Below are 21,769 nucleotides of genomic sequence, written 5' to 3'. Positions count from 1 at the left end.
ATGTGCATTTACAAAGCACACCTTGTACCCTAATTTTCCAAGATTTCCAACATTCCCACTGTTTTACTAGCTGTGCCAATACTCCCAGCCAAAGGTTGCCTAGATCATACCTATAGTTGAACAAGTTGGATGTATTACTCATTTGCAGTGAGGAAGAATGTACAGTATGGAGAGCTGTGAGGTAATTCAGTAAGAGGGTGTTTGACGAAAGCCCAGAGTGCCACCTTTGGGGGCAGCCATAGCCCAGGATTCTCTGAGAACATCCTGCAGGTATGGGAAGAACCATTCCCAACAGTGCAAATGGGTTTGTTTATTACGTTTATTGGAAATCAAAACTATATCAGGCATTGCAGTAATTCTAAATTGATTACTTTAGAAAAGTGTTAGGGAAGGACTTAGATTTGAACTTCTATTAGGTGATTTGGGGGAGGGTTTAAGGAAATGGGGCTTTCCTCTAGATTGGAAGTTGTCAAGACATAGGGTTAATTCTGTGATTGGTCATCTTAATAAATTTTATCCATAAGGAGGGAAGACTAAACCATTGTTAATCTGTAGATTGGTAAAGAGGCTATAGTCAGTCAGGAAAAAAGGATGTTTGGTCATTTTTGTGGCTTGGACAATGTTCCCGTTTTTCTGTGTTTACATACCCTTAGGGGGGTTTACATACCCTCTTGTTTTTGTCTTGATTCATCACAGTCATGTTGCAAGACTTGTCTGATGTAGATATTCTGTGAAATTGTTCATGTTCAACAGGAGAACAATACAACCTAACTGTGATGCCAGATCACCTCTGTAGCAACACCAAGGCCCACCTGATTGTACCAGGCTAGTTTTCTTTCTCCTTTAGAAAGGCTTGTGTGTTTAATATCTCTGCTTGGTCTGTATTTGTTTGGAACCAGAGTGCTCCAAGGTTTCCCTGCATACTCACAATGTACTCTGTTATACCTCAATTCCCTCATCTCTGAATTGGGGAAGATAAAATACCTACTTTGTAGAGATGTTGTGAGAAATCTTGGTTAATACCTGTATTAAGATACAAAATGCTTACAATAATGCTTGGCACTTAGCAAGTGCACAAGTAAATGTTAACTTTTTTTTTTTTTTTTTTTTTTTTTAGTGAGTTAGGTTTCTTTCATCTCATTTTAAATAAGTTTGGCTTTATCACATATAAAATATTATTCAAGTATGGGTTTATTGCATATAAACCTATTTTTTTTTCTCTAACCAGCTTGTGTCTTTCACATTTCTACTAACATTAGAAACAAACCTAGTCTACCTCACTGTTGTAGTACTTGTTGTTGAGTTCATGGGGAAAGCCCTCATTTACCAACTTTGAGTCACTATCTTTGCAGTTATGGCATATTGAAGTCTTCTTTTTTCCTCAGATTCTATTCAGTTCAGTCACCCACTCTTATTTATTGTCTTTGTGTGTCTGCTCTTCTGTTCTGCTTTCTAGAATTTCCCCTTGCTATCATCTATCTCAGTGGTCGGCAAACTGCGGCTCATGAGCTTGCGGTTTGCCGCTCTGTTGACCAATGAGTTTGCCGACCACTGGGATAGGGGCTTAATCACAAGGAACAACAACAGCCTGTAATTATTGGAATTGAGAGTCTAGGTCAGTGATCGGTAAACTCAGTCAACAGAGCAACAAACCGCGGCTCGCGAGCCGCAGTTTGCCAACCACTGATCTCTCTCTCTCTCTCAATTGTTTAATGTTTTACTGTATGACCATTCTCACAGACATTTTATTATATGCTGGCATTCTTCCTATTTAAGTCCCTGAATAGTTACTTAACGGGTTACTCACAAGGTTCATGGTTTTTCACTGCCCCTTCATACTCCTAAAAGCTGGTATAATTCTGGTGTGCTCATTGACATAGAGCCACTGTAGTTCCTAGAGAATCTGGTTGGATTTCTAAAATAGGGTGGCATGTGAAACTATGAAGGAAATACTAGTCTTAGTTGAGAAACTCTTGGACCACCTTTGGTTGGCAATATTAATGTTGGAAGTGCCTACGTGGCATATGGTGGTGACCAGGACCTGCTGTCTTCCAGGTCAGGCCTGTGCTTGCTGGTTGTTTCATATGTCCTGTGGAATTTTAGAGTTGGGCAGAGTTACTTACTTTTTCTTTGTTAGCCCATAACCAGACACATAACCCTCTTAGTGTATTTACCAGACTATACTTGGTTTTAGTATTTATCTTTCAAACCAGACTGTGAGTTGCATGAGAGCAAGGGCCTTCCTGTTTTTCTCTATTATTCTCTACACTAGAGGCCCAGTGCTTGAAAATTAATGCCCTGGAGTGGGGGCGGGGGGTTGATCCTCAGCCCAACCTGCCCCCTCTCACAGTCTGGGAGCCCTCAGGGGCGGGAGGCAACACGGTGATCAGGGGAAGGTGACGCCCCCATCATACCTCTGCTGCTGCCACTGTCGGCAGTGTAAGCCTCGGCCCTAGTTACCTGAGCCTCAGGCAGCCGCCGTCTGAGGCTTGCCTGTGCCTTGGGCCAGCCCTGGGCGGCTGGGGACTGAGGGAACTGGGCACCGCCATCTTGTGGCTGTAGGCACCACCATCTTTGAGGGTGTGGCAGTCAATTAGCATATTCCCTCCTTATTGGCTGTGGGCACCACCACCTTTGTGAGGGTGTGGTGGTCAATTAGTATATTCCCTCTATATTAGATAGGATATTTCCTCATACATACTACCTGGCACGCTAGGTAGGTCCTTGGTAAATGTCCAAATGAATGAATACTTCAAGTAAGGTCATAATGTACAGATACTTAGCCTGGTAAAATGGAGATATTGGGTTGATTCAGGAGAGATCGTTTTCAAACCATAATATAGGTAATCATGATGCCATATCAGCCAGAACTTGTGGATATTGGAATCATGTCCTTGCTTTGTATGGTAACTGGGTTACAAAATGAGGGTATGGTTTCTGTTAACATGACGCAGTTCAAGCAAGGACTGCCTGTAGTTTTTTGCTTCAGTGTTCAGATTTTGGATTGTGATAGAGTTCTATAAATACCTGTATATTGATATAATGTAAGAACTGTTATTTAATTCTAGAAAGTTTAATTTTTTATTTTGCACCTGGTTAGTAACATGGGCTGACTATATTGAAATGAAAAAGTGTTGCCAATATTTTGGAAAAGGTATAGGAGAAATGAGGAATTTTTGAACTAAACAGAATAAACTTATATAAAGGAAATATCTCTAAAAAATTTCAGTCTTGGAGATGACATAGTTCAGAATAAAATTTTATTAGACGTACTAGAGGCTGGAGAGAGTTCTGTGAGGAAAAGAGAGTTGAAAAGGACTTCATAAATGAATCTGGAACTGATCATATTACAAGTTTGAATTTACCTGACTTATCTTTAAATTATTTGGTCAATAAAATGAATTCCAGTGCATTAAGTTCAGGTCTGTGGGAGCTGTGGAAAACAAAGCAGTTCAAACAATCTTGAATCTCTTTAGAGTTTGCTTACCTAGCTCTCTTGTCTTGCCCTATTAGTGGCAGGTATACAAAGCACTTAGTACTGTAGCTGGCACATGTTACCAGCAAACCAGCCCCTATGCCCTTCACATTTCTGCCAACACTAGAAACAAACTCTTTATCCCACTTTGCTTTTATTTGATGAATATATTTCAAATAAGTTATTGTTATGAATTTTTAAAATATATTCTTTATTTTAAGGTATGATGAATGGGTGAAGGCTGACAGGATAATCTGGCCTTTGGACAAAGGTGGACCAAAGAAAAAACAGAAGAAAAAAGCTAAAGTAAGTTCATAGTTCATATCCTTTATAATAGGCACAGGAATTATTCATGTTGTGTGTTTATAAATTTGTAATAATCATATTGATTCTTTTAAGGTAATTGTGATTTTCTCTCTTACAAACCAGAAGCTAAAAATGTAAACACATTAACACATTGTTTCAGGAAAGGAGAAAAACCAGAGACTCCTAGGACATAGGCATTAAACTCAAATGCCTATATCTGCTATATTGAAAAGGGATAAAGTAGGACTGATAGTGACCAATAGAAGGACATGTTCCTCATCTAGAGAGGGTGGAACTAACACCTTTGCAATGGGATCCAGTCAGGGTTGCCAGATTTTAGGATTTTCAACAACAGTACTTTTTAAAATGTAAAATTTGGTTTTTTTTTTAAAAAAAATCTTTACTCCAGGATATATTTTATTGATTTTTTAGAGAGAGAGAGGAAGAGGGAGAAAGAAACATTGATGTGAGAAACATTGATCAGTTGCCTCCTGAACACACCCAGACTGAGGATCGAAACCACAGCCTAGGTTTGTACCCTGACCAGGAATCGAACCTACAACATTTTTGGTATACAGGACAACACTCCAACCAGCTGAGCCACCCCGCACAGGTTGAAATCGATTTTTAAATTTTGGAAGCTAATGCTAAATTTTAAAACGTATACTTGTTGGTCAGCTGTATCCTCATCCACACCCTGAATTTTCAACCTTTGCTGTAGAGATTCACCTAATGTTTGCCTGTTTTATGGTAGATATCTTTCTTTTTCTCAGGGAATAGTAAGAAAGAAGGAAGGGAGGTTGCTGAGTAGTTGTATAGCTTTCTAATGCACCAACTCTGACCTTCAAAATATAATTGCAGTGTTAGATATTGTTGACCATCATATTCATATAATTATAAAATATGTTAGAGAACAATTTGTTCTTAATTATTCGATAAACACAGATTAGGAAATTAACATAAAATATCTAAACATTTTTAGTTTTATTTTCCTTGCAGAAGTAGAATGTTCATTTTTCATAAGGAATGGGCTCTTCTCATACTTTTTGTTGTTGTTATCCAGAATAAAGAAGACAGTGAAAAAGATGAAAAGAGGGAAGAGGAGAGACACAAGTCAAAACGGGGACGACCTCCTTTAAAATCTACCCTTTCATCAAACATGCCATATGGTTTGTCTAAGACTCCAAACAGTGAAGGAAAATCAGGTACAAGAATTGCTCGCAGCAATATGGCAGACAGCTCACCTTTGTCAAATGGAATGGAAGGTGCTCAGTTTTGAGGAGCACTGATTTTTAAGAAAAAAAAATATAAATTAAAAAATATCAGTTGTGTGAGAGTTGTAGATGGTCATCTAAGTTTCTAATCTCATATGCAATTTAAACTAAAATTTGATTTGAAGAAAATATTTATTTTAGTATATCACTAGAGGCCCGGTGCATGAAATTCATGCATGGGGGGGTCCCCTCAGCCCAGCCTGTACCCTCTCCAATCCAGGATCCCTATTACAATCCTGGACCGCTGGCTCCTAATCGCTCACCTGCCTGCCTGCCTGGTCACCCCTAATTGCCCCCACTCCCGCTGGCCTGGTCACCCCCAACTGCCTCCTCCCCCCCCCCGCCGGCCTGGTCACCCCCCAACTGCCACCCCTGCCAGCCTGGTCGCCCCACGCAGCCTGCTTGTTCACTCGTTTGGTTGTCCCTCACTAACCCCCCTGCCGGCCTGGTTGCCCCACACAGCTTGCTTGTTCAGTCCTTTGGTCATCCCTCAGGCCAGCCCTGGGTGGCTGGGCAGCTGACATCCAAGGATTGCCTGCGCCTTGGGCCAGCCCTGGGTGGCTGGGGGCTGAGGCGACTGGGGGACTCCGGAGGCAGGCGCGCGGGGCGGGCCCGGCTGTGCCGCGTGCCTGCCACCCCGGCAGGGCTGAGGGAACTCGGCGCCGCCATCTTGTGGCTGTGGGAGCCGCCATCATTGAGGGCATGGCAGTCAATTAGCATATTCCCTCCTTTTTGTCTGTGGGTGCCACCATCTTTGAGGGTTTGGCAGTCAATTAGCATAATCCCTCCTTTCTGGCTATGGGCACCGCCATCTTTGTGAGGGTGTGATGGTCAATTAGCATATTCCCTCTTTATTAGATAGGATGGTTACTTAAAACCTAGTGATAGTTTAATTTAGGCATACCTTTTCTTGTCAATATCTTACAAATACTCTTTTAATAAAGAATAGGTTGACAAGATGTGCATCGTACTGTGTGCTGCACTGTCTTCAAAGCTTGCACCATGTTTCCTGTAATTCAGTGCTGACCCCTAGGATCTTTCAGCAAAGCTGAGACTATGTTGTTCAAAGAGCACACACTAAAGTGGTATAGATGTGTTTTGTGATGAGTGTAGGTGAACATATTTTCTTCTTTTACCTTTTTCCCCAATTTTCTACCTTTATGTTTTTCTATATAACTTAAGAAACGTTAAATAGTTGCCTTATATAAAAATGTCCCTGCCTTCAAGGAAAAAGCTATTTTTGAACCTACAGTTTTGCTACGGCCCACGGGCTGGATCCGGCTGTTCTATCCGGTTCTCTTGCTCTCCTCTCCGCTCCTTTACTTTGAATTTATATTAGTTCACACAAACACTCCATCCATGCTTTTGTTCCGGCCCTCCGGTCCAGTTTAAGAACCCATTGTGGCCCTCGAGTCAAAAAGTTTGCCCACCCCTGTGTTAGCCTGTAGGATGCTTGGGTGCCAATTAGGAAAGGGCATTCTTCCTCCTCTCTACTGCCATCTTCTGGAAGGTTGCCATATTACACAAATGCAACATGTCCACAGAGTGAAAGATCTCAGGTGGCATGCCCTGTGCAGTGTGTAACCCATAAAACTATATATAGTAGTCTTGCTAAACTACTTATAAAAGGGGTTATTTTTTTAAAATTAATCCTCACCAAGGATATTTTCTCTGTTGGTTTTAGAGAGTGGAAAGGAGGGAGGGAGAGGTAGAAAGAGAGAGAGAAAAAAATATCAATGTGAGAGACACATTGATTGGTTGCCTCCTGCACATGCCCCTGACTGGGGTTGGGGATTGAATCTGCAACCCAGGTACATGCCCATGACTATGAATCCAACCTGCAACCCTTCATAATGTGGCCGACGCTCTAACCACGAAGCCACACCGTGAGTCTATAATGTATAATATATTTTAACATGAGAACAAATGAATTCTAAATTCTTTATATGGTAAAACCACAAAATAAAACTAGTTATCTTTTTATTTACAAAATACATTTAAATTTACCTTTTTGATCTTCTTTACAATATAAGCACCATGTGGACAGAATTTTTATATTTTACAGCTCCTATACAGTCTTAAAACTATTTTAAAAATTATCTGACTTAGAATGATTTCTTTGTCTCTTAATCAAAATAGTACTTAAGTTTTGAGAATTCACATTGCTCATTTTGTATATCTTTCTTTCCAGAATTATTTTTAGTAGAATGTCAGATTCCTAAGGACATAAAATGGCCATCACATTTATTAATCACTACCTACACTAGATCTCAGATCAAACCACTTTATCACTTCATATATCAGTGTTAGTTCTTTGAATTTTCTAAGGAGTATCATAGCCTAAGCATGATACTAGTGCAAATTGCAAAATAGCTCTTTTACAGAATTAAGATAGTAATATTTTCTATGTAATGTATTTTTACATGGAATTTAACTTGAAACCCTCCTCCACACACATTTGTGGCACAAGTGTATGATTTATTTTATATCAGAAATTTCCGTAGGAAGGTATTCAGTGGTACATGATTAAGGTATTTTTTTTGTCTTTGGCAGAATTTTTATTACAAAATTACATGGGTAATTAAAATAGAAACTTTTCTAATATTTCCTCTTGCAGACTCTTGTTCATCTGATAGTGAAACAGAAGACCTTTTAGAAAAGAATTTGATGAATGAAGAACTTTCTCCTGATATTAAAGAAGAAATAGAAAAAAACGAAAATTTAAATGATGATAAACTAGGTGAAGAAAATCCAAAGATTGCTGCACATGTATTAAAAGAAAACGATAGGACTCAAATGCAGCCTTTTGAAACTTTGAAATTAGATATTGGAGAGAATGAACAAATAGTACAGATTTTTGGAAATACAGTGGAACAAACAGAAGAAGTTAAGAAAGAGGCAGAAAAGTCCCCTAAAGGAAAAGGAAGACGAAGCAAGACAAAAGATCTTTCTTTAGAAATTATAAAGATTTCGTCATTTAGTCAAGATGAAGCAGGAAATGAACCTCATATAGAAACTCACAGTCTAGAATTTCCTTCACTAGACAGTAAAAACTTTTCTTCTGCTACTGAAGATGAAACTGACCAATGTGCAAAAGAAAAAAAGTTGAAACGGAAAATACTGGGACATTCATCACCAGAGAAAAAAACAAGAATTGAGAACGGAATGGAAATGACAAATAGCATATCTCAAGAAAGGACCAGTGATTGTGTTGCATCTGAGGGAATGAAAAACTTAAATTTTGAACAACACTTTGAAATAGAAAATGAAGGAATGCCATCATTGATAGCAGAGTCAAACCAAGGCATTCAGGAATTGACTAGTGAGAAATTTGATAGTCCAGCTGAAGAAACTGTAAATACTCCACTGAAAGAAGAAGAGGATACAATGCCTCTGATTGGGCCCGAAACCTTGGTTTGCCATGAAGTCGATTTGGATGATCTGGATGAAAAGGACAAGACCAGTATAGAGGATGTAGTAGTTGAAAGCTCTGAGTCTAACTCTCTTGTTTCTATTCCATCCGCTCTACCTCCTGTAGTACAGCATAACTTTTCTGTAGCTTCACCACTTACTCTCAGTCAAGATGAGTCTCGAAGTATAAAAAGTGAGAGTGACATAACCATAGAAGTGGATAGTATTGCTGAAGAATCCCAAGAAGCCCTCTGTGAGAGGGACTCGGCAAATGGATTTGAAGACAGCATCGCCTCTGGTACCTGTAGTATAATTGTTCAAGAAAGAGAAAGAGAGAAGGGTAAGGACTTTACAGGGAGAAAATCAGCCTTTATATTAAAACCAAGTATTAGTAAATTAAGGGTTTAGGAATTCTGGATCTGTAAAATATGTTCCTCCCTCCCTCCCTTCCTTTCCTTTTTTCTGTCCTTCCTTACTCTCTCCATTCCTTTCCCCCCCACCCTTTTTATAAATGTATGAAATTTATATACATATTGTTATTTTTAACTATTATATATATACATATATATATTATTCATTTGTACAAGTAAATAAATATACTTGCTATTGACTTTTTAAGATATCTCTCCCTTTTTTTCAGGTCAGAAAAGACCGAGTGAGGGAAATAGCGGATTACTGGCAAAAAAGCAAAAGCGTACCCCAAAGCGAACAAGTGCTGTAGCCAAAAATGAAAAGAATGGAACAGGTTGGTGCTTTTCAATGCTGGCTTGTACAGTATTAATATTTTCAGCAGTTCGTTGGCTTGATCATTTGTGTCAATTTAAAAATAAATTTGGTTTCTTGCATTCTAAAATAGCAATTTTCCCATTAATTTTTAATGAGGTACTTGTCAATTTTATTTAGAACTAAAATAGCTGTGATTATTTATTATGCCTACTTGTATTTTTTTATGTAAAGCAGTTTAATATTAGAGGAACATATTTGGGAAACTTGAATAAAAGAAAAACATTTGCTGTAGTGGTACAGCAGATTAAGTTTACATTTCTGAATGGGATGTTTTTCTTATATCTAGAAAAGCTAATTGCTAAATGGTTTGGTAATTTTAAAACATGGGGAAATAAAAAACAAGAAAATTAGTTCATATGAATAGATAACATGAAAAACAGACTTCTGTACAATAAGAAATAAAATTAAGTCATAGAATATAGTAGAAATAAACATGTTCATTTTGACAAATTAAAATTTTACCTTCAAAACCTGCCTTCATACAAGTCTGAAAGGGATACCCTAGGTTATACTAGATACATGTGCCAAAGAAAGCATATAATTTATATAAGGCATTTCAGGTGCTCAGTAGCCATTATGTGGCTGGACAATACAGGACTAGAGTATAGAGAAAGAGAGATGGGAAATGAGACTAGAAAGGTAGCAGGAATTACAAAGGGAAAATGAGCAACTTTATAGTGGATAAGACTGGTGGGCACCACCTTAGATGACCAAAGTGAGCACCACCAATAATGGGACAAATTGAAACTGTACCATCTGACACAATGCAGTAAGAAGAACATAGCAGCACATCTGTGATTTCATCTCAAAGATGCATAACCTGAATGTAATCATGAGAAACGATCAACAAACTCAAACTACAGGATATTCTGTAAAATAAGTTCTAAAATTGTCAAGGTCATGAAAATCAAAGAAAGAAGAATTGTTGCAGATTGAAGGAGACTTATGAGATGTGACAACTAAATGCAATATGTGATTCTCACCTGGACCCTATTGCTATAAAAGGACATGACTGGGTCAAGTAGAGAAACTTGTATGGACCTGAGGATTAGACGATAGCAATATATTTGTGTTAATTTCCTGATTTTGACGGTTGTTTTATGGTAGGAGTGTGGTGGTTTTCAAAACATATCCACAAATTTGTTGATACTCTTCTCTTCAAGAGACAAAGCCTAATTCTCTCCCCTAGAGTGTGGGCTGAATTTAGTGACTCGCTTCTAACAAAGTGGAAGTGATAGACTACAGCTCTGGAGAATAAGTCATAAAAGGCACCACAAATTCCTCCTTGCTCTCCCTTGGATCACTTTCTCTGGGAGAAGTTCGCTGTCACACTGTGAGGATACTCTAACAGTCTATGAAGAGGCCCAGGTTGTAAGGAACTGAACATATCCTGCCAACAGCAAGCAAGAAACTGAGGCCTCCTGACAACAGCCACGATGAGTCACCTGGAAAGCATATCCTTGAGCTCCAGTCAAGTCTTCAGGCACCACAGCCTCAGCTAAAAGCTTGACTGCAACCTTATCAGATCTCCCGGTCCAGACCACACAGCCAAGCTGCTCCCAGAGTCTGACCCTCAGATAACTCATGAGATACTAAACATTTGTTTAAGATTTAATCTAAGATTTGGTGTAATTTGTCCATGATTATACATAGGAAAATGTTCTTGTTTTTAAAGAAATAAGCACTAAAATACTCAAGTATGGTAGGGCAATTAATTTTCATATGGGTCAGAAAAACATTTTTTTGGCAGCTGTCCTTATAACTTTTTTGTAAGGTTGAAAATGGTCTCAAAATATAAAGTTAAAAAGATTGAAAAGGAGGTAAGGAGATGGATGAGTTTTAATTTTTGGAAAGAATCTTTGGCTTAACTAAGGCAGTGAAGGAAGGAAACAGAATCACTAGAACTCAGTTAATCGTTATGAGGAATTAGTTAACACATTGAACACAGGAATATCAGCAGGTTGTTCGAAGAGTAATTTAGGGATTGTTGAGTTAGAGGTACCCAGTATTAGGAAAATTGGGGCCTTGAGCTTAGAAGAAAGTCTGTTTTTAGAAGATACTTGTCATAGGAGTGCAAGACAGTGAGATTGCTATGGGAGAATAAAATGAGAAAAAGTAAAGTACAGCATAGGAAATGTAGTCATTAATATTGTAGTACCTGTGTGGTGCCAGGTGGGTACTGTAAATATCAGGGGAACACTTTGTAATGTATATGATTGTCTAACCATTATGCTGTACACTTGAAACTAATACAAAGTAATATTGAATGTAAACTGTCATTGAAAAAAAGAAGAAAAAGGACCAAGAGTATAATTATGTAGGATATCTCTTTATATGGGACAGCCAGGAAGAGTAGAGTAGAAACTGATCGAAGATAAATGAAAATCAGTAAACTAGTGGGTTTGAATAAGAAAGGCGTTCCAAATGCTGTAGAATATTCAATAAGATTAAAATATATAGTCATTAAATCTGGCCATCATAAGAGTTTGTGACTCTAACAATAGCACAGTGATGTGATCAGAAGGTGTGTAAATCAAGGGTAACAGAGAATTTCTTTGAAGAAATTTGACCTTAAAGAGAAGGAAAGAAGTGCTGACTAAAGGGAAAGGTTTTTCTCTCCTTCCCTCCCTCTCTAAGGGTAGGAAACATCTAAGCATGTTGGTAGACTGAGAAAAATTGAAGTTAAATGAAGATGGTGAATTGACTTTGGGAATTTCAGAGGAGCTGGAAGTAGATGGTTTTAAGAGTACAGCTAAAGAGATTAGTTTGCCCAGAAACGGTTTCCTTGTTTTGAGGCCAACAAATAGGCAGCAAGGACAGATACAGGTAGGGGAGGGGCTGGGAAATTGCCTTCTCAGTTGAAAGCAAGGTTTGCTTTTGAGAGAGAATAGGGTGGAAGTAGGGTATAGAGCTTCAGAAACGTAAAATTGAGAGGCAATTCTAATTTGTTATTAAGTGAAAACCAAAAGCATCTCTAATACAGATTAGGTGAGGAGGGATGTAGACTTTTAAACAAATATCTGCTCACATTTTATTATACATATGTTAAAGACTGTATGTACATCAAGATCTTTCTTGCCCTACAGGTTTGGCTCAGTGGATAGAGCGTCAGCCTGCGGACTGAAGGGTCCCAGGTTCGATTCCAGTCAAGGGCACATGCTTGGGTTGCAGGCTCAATCCCCAGTAGGGGGCGTGCAGGAGGCAGTCGATCAATTATTCTCTCTCCTCATTGATGTTTCTATCTCTCTCTCCCTCTCCCTTCCTCTCTAAAATAAATTTAAAAAAAAAAAAATATATATATATATATATATATATATATTAAAAGATCTTTCTTTGTGCTTTTTTATATATATAGTTTCAGTAGGTCCTCTTTATTGATTTTAGAAAGGGAGAGAGAGAAATATCAATGATGAGAATCATTGATTGGCTGCATCCTGCATGCCCCCTACTTGGGGGGTTGAGCCTGCAATCCAGGCATGTGCCCTTGACTAGAATCAAACCCAGGATCCTTCAATCTGCAGGCCAACGCTCTATCCACTGAGCCAAACTAGATCTCTAGTTCATTCTTGTTCAACAACTTTAGCAAAGTGTTCAATAGTATATTATTTTTAACAATTTCCCTATAGGTAGGCATTTAGATTTTCCTTTTTTTTTTTTTTTCTGTTATAAACTTTGCACATTGTGCACGCACTTCTGTAGGATACCAAAAAGTGTAATTGCTGGTTCTGTTGCATATTGATATTTGAGATTTATAAATTTTCTAATCTAAGTCAATTTTTTGTTGTTGTTATAGGACAAAGCAGTGATAGTGAAGATCTTCCTGTCCTAGACAATTCAAGTAAATGTACCCCAGTAAAGCATCTTGGTGTATCTAAGCCACAGAAGCTTGCACGATCTCCTGCAAGAATATCCCCTCACATCAAAGATGGAGAAAAAGATAAACACAGAGAAAAACATCTGAATTCATCCCCTAGGACATATAAGTGGAGCTTTCAACTCAGTAAGAAGCTTATAAAAAAACTTGAATGTATATTGTAAAGTGGTATATACCTTGAAATGTCAAAATGAGGAATAAATGATTAGCAAATTCATTTATTTCGGTTTCCAAATACTGTCTTATCAGTAATCATCATTTGTTATCTTAAATACAGATCCATGTCATTTCATAATACTAACTTGTTAAATCTTCACTGGAGAAAAATCTCCTGTTAGGAAATAAGACATGTGTGATTTATATGAATTGGTGAAATAAACACCCTTTCTAGTATGGAAATAACTAGTAAATGATAAAGCCATCAACATAAAGAAGCTATTTGGATAAATAACTACAATTATAGATCAGCATTGCTGTGTGTTGATGTTTTCTTACTTTTTTTATCATTTAAAATATCAAGTAATGTTTAGTATAGAAATGTTGGGCTACATAAAGAAATCTTATTCCTGAAATTAATTAATGTCATCCCTGTTTATAGAGACTTACTAGCTTAATATAAGTTTTAATAAAAACTAAAGGTTTTGATGATTTATAAGTTGGACTTCTGATAGAATTGCCATATTTTTCCTGAAAGAATTATTTTTAAATTCTAATTATTTTCCCTCTTAGATGAATTAGATAATATGAACAGTACAGAGAGAATCTCTTTTCTCCAAGAAAAACTACAGGAAATCAGAAAATATTACATGTCTTTAAAGTCTGAAGTTGCAACCATCGACAGGAGGAGAAAAAGATTAAAAAAGAAAGACAGAGAAGGTAATTTGATTATAATTTTTCTTTCCTCTATTTTTAATATATAGCCTATCATCTTAGAAGATATAGGTTTGTCACTCCTTGAATATAGTATACATTTATTAATTGTTGTTTTTAGATTCTTAGTATTTTCTTCTTTGTTGCTGTTGAAATGAGTCAACAACTGAATCAGAATGAGACTCTTGAAAGAGACCATGAACTGTTTTACAAAATGTGTGATTTTACTAAATGTGGTGGGTTCTCAAGAGTTGACTTGCTTGGAATTCACTCTTTGCTCAACATTTTACTGGCTGCCTGTTAATAGGTACTGTATTTGATATTATGAGGTTCACCAGATTGTTGGGATCATAAGTCATTTCCTAAGCAACTACAATCCATATATATAAAAGCCTAAGCAACCTTCACAACCAAATGGATGACCAAACAGGCTGTGTGGGGCGACCAGGTCGGCGGGGGGAGGAGGGGTAAGGGGCAACCAGGCTGGCAGAGGGGGGTATTGAGGGGTGACCAGGTCAGCAGGGGGCAGTTGGGGGCAACCAGGCCAGCATGGTGGACAGTTAGGGGCGACCAGGCCGGCGGGGGGGTAGTTGGGGCAACCAGGCCAGCAGAGGGTGCAGTAAGGGGTGACCAAGCCGGGGGGGGCAGTTAGGGGTAACCAGGCCGGCGGGATGGGGGGGGAAGTTGGAGGTGACTAGGCTGGTGGGGGTTAGTTAGGGGTGATCAGGCAGGCAGGTGAGCAGTTAGGAGCCAGTGGTCCAAGATTGTGAGGGGAATGTCCAACTGCCAGATTAGGCCTGATCCTGGGGATCCTAAACCAGCAGTTGGACATCCCCCAAGGAGTCCCGGATTGGAGAGGGTGCAGGCTAGGCTGAGGGATCTTCCCCCCCTCCCCAGCCCGTGCACAAATTTTGTGCACTGGGTCTCTAGTATAAGATAATTCAGGTGAACAACATTAATGCATACATCCCATGTGCCAGGCGCTCTTCTAGGTAGTAGAAGTACGGAGATGAATGAGATCCAGACTTTGATCTCAAAGACATTAATATCTAGTGGGATAGTGTATGATGAGGGACCCAAGAGTGATAACAAGTACATGAGTTGGTAGAAGGAGAAATTACTTCAGAGTAGTCATGGGGAGAGAATAGTGTCTGACCTAGACCTTAAAAATATGTAGGATTGCCCAGCCCAGTGACTCAGTTGGTTGGAGCGTCATTCCATATACCAAGAAGGTTGAAGGGTACATACCTAGGTTGCCAGTTTGGTCCTGGTTGGGATGCATACACTGGAGGCAACTGGTCAATGTTTCTTTAATCTTACTCTCTTTCACCTCCTCCCTCCCTCCTTCCCTTTTCCTGTTCCTATTTCTCTTTCTCTCCCTCTCCTTTTCTCCCTCTCTGAAATTAATTTTTAAAAGCCAACAAAACATATCCTCAGGTGAGGATTTTTTTTTTAAGTATAGGATTACACTAGCCAGTTTGGCTCAGTGGATAGAGTGTCGGTCTGTGAACTGAAGGGTTCCAGGTTCGATTCCAGTCAAGGGCACACACCCGGGTTGTGGGCTTGATCCCCAGTTGGGGGCGTGCAGGAGGCAGCTGATCGGTGGTTCTCTCTCCCTTTCCTTTCCTCTCTGAAATCAATAAAGAAATACATATCTTTAAAAATTTTAATAAATAAAAAGTATAGGATTAATTTCTAGTTAAATATTGACATGTTCATATCTACTCTATCCCAAATCCCAACTAAAATAACAGTAAAGAAAATCAAAAGCCTTATACCCACAAGGACAAGAGAATGGCACAGCAGAGTGTGACTGATAAGCAATGTCAACAGCCTATCTTTTGGAAGCTGAGGAGCAGATAAACTACTGTAACTGCCCTAGCAGATAAGGGAATGCCAAAACCTAAACTTGTTTATTCTTGCAGTAGGACAAAACAAGCCAGTTCATACCACAACACCCTAGAAAAGCTATAAAGGCAGGGATATGGGGTGAAGCTGAAAAATGGAATTTGGTTGAAAATGGAAGGAAAAATTAGATCCTTTTGTCTGACCCTGTGCAGCACACTACCTTTTCCCACAGCACTGTCAGAAAATAAGGTGGGTGAAGGGGCTCAATAAGCTTGTATACTCAGGGATATCAGTCATAGGTGAAGGTGAGAGCGAAGTGCTAAACCAAAAATACGATCATGAGTAAAAGTTCGCAGAACTGAATGGTGAGACTCCTATCCTCTTTCCACCCGGAGATCTTATTGGCTCCCTGAGAGCCATCAACCAAGTGTATGCTCATTTCTGGGACAAGATGGAAGGAAACCTCTGGAGAAACTGGACAACTCAAGAGAAATAGTCTAATACAGATACCAACATTTGGAGGTTCCTGAATCAAAAAGCAAGATCCTTGCCAATAATTACACATGCAGTGCCCACCACTGAAAAGCCCTACCTACTTATGCATGCACAGTTTCTGATAGCTTTTTAATGTCCCTCTCTCAAATATGGAAGCCATAATATCAGATAGGAAAGCCTCTACATACATGAAGACAGAAGCCAAAGTAGAAAAGGAGGGAAAAAAGGAACTTGGAAAAAAATAGACAATGTACCAGATAAAGACACCAAACTATAAATAATACCCAGATATACAGGAAAGATATGGCAGTCTCAAAAGAATAATATAATAATAATAAAATTCAGAGAACAAGATGAATCTGTTAAAATTAAAAATATGAGAGAGCAGAACCCAGCTAGCATGGCTCAGTGGTTGAGTGTCAACCTATGAACCTGGAGGTCGTGGTTTGAGTCCTGGTAAGGCACATGCCCAGGTTTCAGGCTTGATCCCCAGGGTGGGGTGTGCAGGAGGCAGCCAATCAATGATTTTCTCTCATCATTGATGTTTCTATCTATCCCTCTCCTTTCCTCTCTGAAATCAATAAAAGTATTTTTAAAAAATATGATAACAGGAATTTGTAAAAAGATGTAATAGAATGGATAGATAGCAAAGCTAAAGAAATCCCAGTAGAAGGTCAAAAAGACAATAAGGAGAGAATCAGAAGTAGTCTGAATCACAGGATTTCTAGAAAAAGTACTGAATAAACATAGGAGGAAGTTGTCATCAAAGCAGTATTATAAGAAAGATTTCCAGAACTGAAGGATATGAGATAGATGATTGAAAGGACTCACTGTGACCTCTGTGAAGAATAGGAGAGAAAAATTATACCCAAAGCACGTTACGAAATTTCAGAACCCTATGGATAAAGAGAAGATTCCAAAAGTTTACCATGTAAAGGCACATATAAAAAAAATGGGTCTCAGAATGGCATGAGGTTTCTCATGTCACATTTCTTAATGGTAGCACTGGAAACTAGAAGGCAAGCTAAGAAGACAATGTGAGATCCAGCAAACATGGAATTCCACAGAGAGAAACAGTAAGGAAAATCTCAGGATGATGAAGGAAAGCACTAGGCTGACCATTGCATAGCAGCCCTAGAAAGCAACTACTCCAGGAGCAGGATGGGACAGGAGAGGCGGGTTTTGGGAGGGCTGTTTCTTTAAAAAATAAATAAAAGGTAAATTACCTGCACTGAGAGAATTTTGTTGCTTATGGCAGAGAGTTAAAGGATGAATTACTGACAGAATGACTTGTGTCATATGTGGTCTTGAATCGTTCTATTCCCAGTGCAACTGCAACAGTTTTTAATTCCTGGAAATATGATGGAGCAAATGGAAAGGGATATGGTTGAGATAAAAGGGAAATTATTTCCATGTTTGTCTTTAAGTACTGTAAATAGCAAGAAGTCTTAACAAAAAGAAGGAAAGGTCAAGTTAAATTGAAATTTCTTCAGAGAACCCTCAACACTTTTGATATAAGTTTCAGACAATTGAAAAGATTCTCCTTCCCTGTTCTGTTCTCTTAGTTTTTTTGTAGTTGAAGTGAGACTTCTATCATACATGTTAAAATTTGTAGTAATAAGTTAATGTTATATAGGTAGTACACACACTCTGAGAGACATACTTAAAAAATTGAAACTTATTGAAAAACTAAGCACACGAATCCATGTGCCAGAAGGTCGCTGCCGCCCTCCTGTAGCTCCTCCTGCTTCCCCATCATAACTTGCTGCCCTGCCCCCTCCTGTTGCTCTCCGCCGCCTGCTTGTAGTTTGCTGCCCCACCCTCCTGCAGATCCGTGATCCGGTCATTACACGGTTGGTCATTATGCCTCAGGGCGTAACAGATAATTAGCATGTTCCTCTCTTATTATATAGGATGTTCAATAAAGTAGGAACAATTGACCCAACTGGCATGGCTTAGTGGTTGAGCATGAACCTATGAACCAGGAGGTTTATGATTCGATTCCCGGTCGGGGCACATGCCTGGGTTTCGGGTTCGATCCCTAGTAGAGGGCGTACAAGAGGCAGGGTGAATTCCTCCTAGGGACCTTTAAGTAGGGGTTTAAGAGTTTCAGGCCCTCGCTGGGCAGCTCATTTGATTAGAGCATCATCCAGATTTGCCAAGGTTTCGGGTTCAATTTCAGGTCAGGGCATATACAAGAAGCAACCAATGAGTGCATAAAAAAAAAGTGGAACAGCCCTGACCGGTTTGGCTCAGTAGATGGAGCGTCGGCCTGCGGACTGAAAGGTCCCAGGTTCGATTCCGGTCAAGGGCATGTACCTTGGTTGCGGGCACATCCCCAGTAGGAGGTGTGCAGGAGGCAGCTGATGGATGTTTCTCTCTCAGCGATGTTTCTGGCTCTCTATCCCTCTCTTTTCCTCTCTGTAAAAAATCAATAAAATATATTTTTTTAAAAAGTGGAACAACAAATCAATGTTTCTTTCTCTCTTCCCCCCTTTCTCTCTCTCTCTCTAAAAATCAATAAATAATAAAAACGAGGGTCTGGGAGTCTTAGGCTTTAAAATAAAAGAGAGTTTATGTCTTTCTTTTTTTAAATATATTTTATTGATTTTTTACAGAGAGGAAGGAAGAGGGATAGATAGTCAGAAACATCGATGAGAGAGAAACATCGATCAGCTGCCTCTTGCACACCTCCTACTGGGGATGTGCCCGCAACCAAGTTACATGCCCTTGACCGGAATCGAACCTGGGACCTTTCAGTCCGCAGGCTGACGCTCTATCCACTGAGCCAAACCGGTTTTGGCGAGAGTTTATGTCTTTTTAATATTTAAATATTTATGTTGCTTTTTTTTTTTTTTTTAAATCTGAGTTACTTTACTGACCAGAGACTGATTCTACTCATTTGAGCCAAAAAGTTTACTCATTTGAGCTGACAGTTTATTCCTACATGCAGCATCTAAGAAGACTACAACTGAAGAGAATAATGTTAATTCCTAACTTGCCAGTGACTGGGCATCTTTGCATGATAGTTTTTGAGTCTAATGTAGTTGTTTTGATTCCACAGTGTCTCACGCAGGAGCCTCCATGTCATCTGCTTCGTCAGACACTGGAATGAGTCCCTCATCATCATCTCCCCCACAAAATGTACTTGCTGTAGAATGCAGGTGATACTCGTTTTCTCTGCCTTCTCAGCAGTTTGCTGCCATGGACATAAATCCCAAAACTCTGAAATACAACCACAGAAAGCACTCAACTGGCTTGACATTGCTAAGTATATCTTGTCGACCCTTCCAGGCTGGATTGTATCTATTCCCTTCTTTTCTTTTTTCTGTTGCAAAAAATAAGCTGATTAATAACTGAAATTTAGGCAGCCTGATGTATTTGTCATAATTTTTCCTCCTTTTTTTTTCATTTTTTGTGAAGATAGAAAAAGGGCACTTAGCAAATATGAATTTGTATAATAAAGCTTTCAGGTGTTATAGAAATCATAGACAGGCAAGTGCACATGATAAACATTAAAACATTATCCAGCTGAATAGTTACTGCTGCACTTTCACTAAGGTGGACTGAACACTTGGTGAGTAGGGGGTTTATGTTGTGTGTTTTTGTTTTTTATTGTCGTTGTTATTGTTCTTTTTTTATTTTTGTGGAAGCACTTGCTATGTAGAACTGCCAAAGTATATGTTCAGCAGTGTGCCCAGGTTTAAAGGTGTAAATGGGACAAAATAAATTGTGAAAGGAAGTGTAGTTGACTGAAAACTACAGTTGTAATAAGTCTTCCACTTTTTATAGTATTTTTGAGCACACAATTATGCAAATATTTTAATGTTTATTAATGTTTACAGTGGAATTGTGAATAAGTTTTCAGTGGACTATCTTATCCCTTGACAAAAATATTTTGTCTTTTTTCTATGTAATTTCAGAGTTTTTATTTTGTTACAAAAAGACAAAAATGAAATATATAACAACAATGAAGTTATTTAACAAGATTTCTAAAGCTGAAATTTTTGTGTAAAATAAGGTATTATCTTGCAACTTGTTAAATATATTTATTCAGACATTGGATGTTGTATTTTTATGTATTTTTTAAAATATTAATAAAATTGAAAAAAAGAAAATTCTAGGTTAATTCACTCTTTGGATGACAATAGCTCTCAGCTGTCCCTCTTACAGGATGCTGCAGCAGCAGCTCTGCTTGTATTGACGGGAGTCTGTCTCAGTCCTTCAGACAGTATGATCTATGAATGGGCATCTGGATCATTAAAGTACATCCTCTTTTAGACACTTTGGCAGTCCTAGTATTTAAACTGTTTTGAGGATCAAATTTTTGGTTGCCCTTAAGATACTTCGTCACAGTTTTTATGTTTGCTATACTGCCGAATGAATTTATATCTCCCAAAGTTGAGATGCAACAACCAAGTAAAGCAATTATGTATGCTATGTCTGTGAATTGTCCCACAGACTGATACATTTTGTAAATAATTCTTCCAAAATCGTGTATTTAAAGCAGTTTTGCCATATACATTATGTAAAAACGTGATTTTTTAAAATCGGTTTTTAAATTCATGTTTGTACATTGAAAGGGTTTTTTTTTTTAACTTCTTTATCTGTGTTTAATATGCTGTAGAGTAATAACCTAGATGCTCTAGACTGTATATCAGGATCTGATTTACAACAACCAAGTCAGAGCCGAACACTAGTGATGGCATAGCATTACTAAAGTCATTGTTTCTTAATTTCATTTTACCGCATTGTGAACTTGTGATTCAGATTCCTTCCATTTTCACAGAGAATTAAAAACAAAAAAGTACTCTTGTAAAATGCACTTCTCTGTCTTTTATTTGCAAAGCAGAAGTATTTCAATGTAAAATAAAAATAGAGCTCAGTGGGCAGTATTAATAAAGGCCATGTTTTAAACATAGGCTTTATATATTTAATTTTCATTGAAGTGATTGTTGTTTTCCTAAGTGTCAGTAACTTACAGTTGGAAAGTCAGACTTCAGAAAACACATATTCAATATATTCTTCAGTTTTCACAATAAAATATTTCTAATACTTAATTATAAAATTGAAAAAAGTGTGTCATTCAAATCCAGTTGGAAGTAGGAGGCAACCTTAGATTCAGATATTAGAAATTTTAACGATTTCCTTGGAATACCAATTCAGTAAATCTGAGATAACTAGTTATCAGCTTGGATATTGTCCCTTCTAATTGATATAAATCTGGTAATGAAGTATTGGGACCTTGTTACAGAGAGCAAAATTATATATTCACTAGAGGCCCGGTGCATGAAATTCATGCACAGGAGCAGGGGTCCCTCAGCCCGGCCTGCACCCTCTCCAATCCAGGACCATTGGCTCCTAACCGCTCACCTGCCTCCCTGCCTGATAGCCCCTAACATCCTCTGCCTGCTGGCCTGATCACCCCCT

At 38.5% G+C, this 21,769-nt stretch overlaps 1 protein-coding gene across 1 annotated transcript in view; it reads left to right on the top strand.

Annotated features, from left to right (window-relative positions):
• ARID4A (AT-rich interaction domain 4A) overlaps positions 1-21,403 on the top strand; it is a 66,912-nt gene extending 45,509 nt beyond the window's left edge. Inside the window, exons 18-24 of the mRNA XM_080661048.1 lie at positions 3,697-3,781; positions 4,845-4,986; positions 7,673-8,806; positions 9,107-9,211; positions 13,046-13,252; positions 13,856-14,002; positions 19,404-21,403. Of these exons, the coding sequence (XP_080517174.1) occupies positions 3,697-3,781; positions 4,845-4,986; positions 7,673-8,806; positions 9,107-9,211; positions 13,046-13,252; positions 13,856-14,002; positions 19,404-19,507 (1,924 nt within the window). The 3' untranslated portion in view covers positions 19,508-21,403. The remainder of the gene's footprint in view (positions 1-3,696; positions 3,782-4,844; positions 4,987-7,672; positions 8,807-9,106; positions 9,212-13,045; positions 13,253-13,855; positions 14,003-19,403) is intronic.
• The last annotated feature ends 366 nt before the right edge of the window (positions 21,404-21,769 follow it).

Source organism: Plecotus auritus (genome assembly GCF_963455305.1).
Source record: "Plecotus auritus genome assembly, chromosome: 1".
Lineage (NCBI taxonomy): Eukaryota > Metazoa > Chordata > Mammalia > Chiroptera > Vespertilionidae > Plecotus > Plecotus auritus.
The sequence above is the reverse complement of the archived record's forward strand: the minus strand, read 5'-3'. Positions and strand labels throughout refer to the sequence as shown.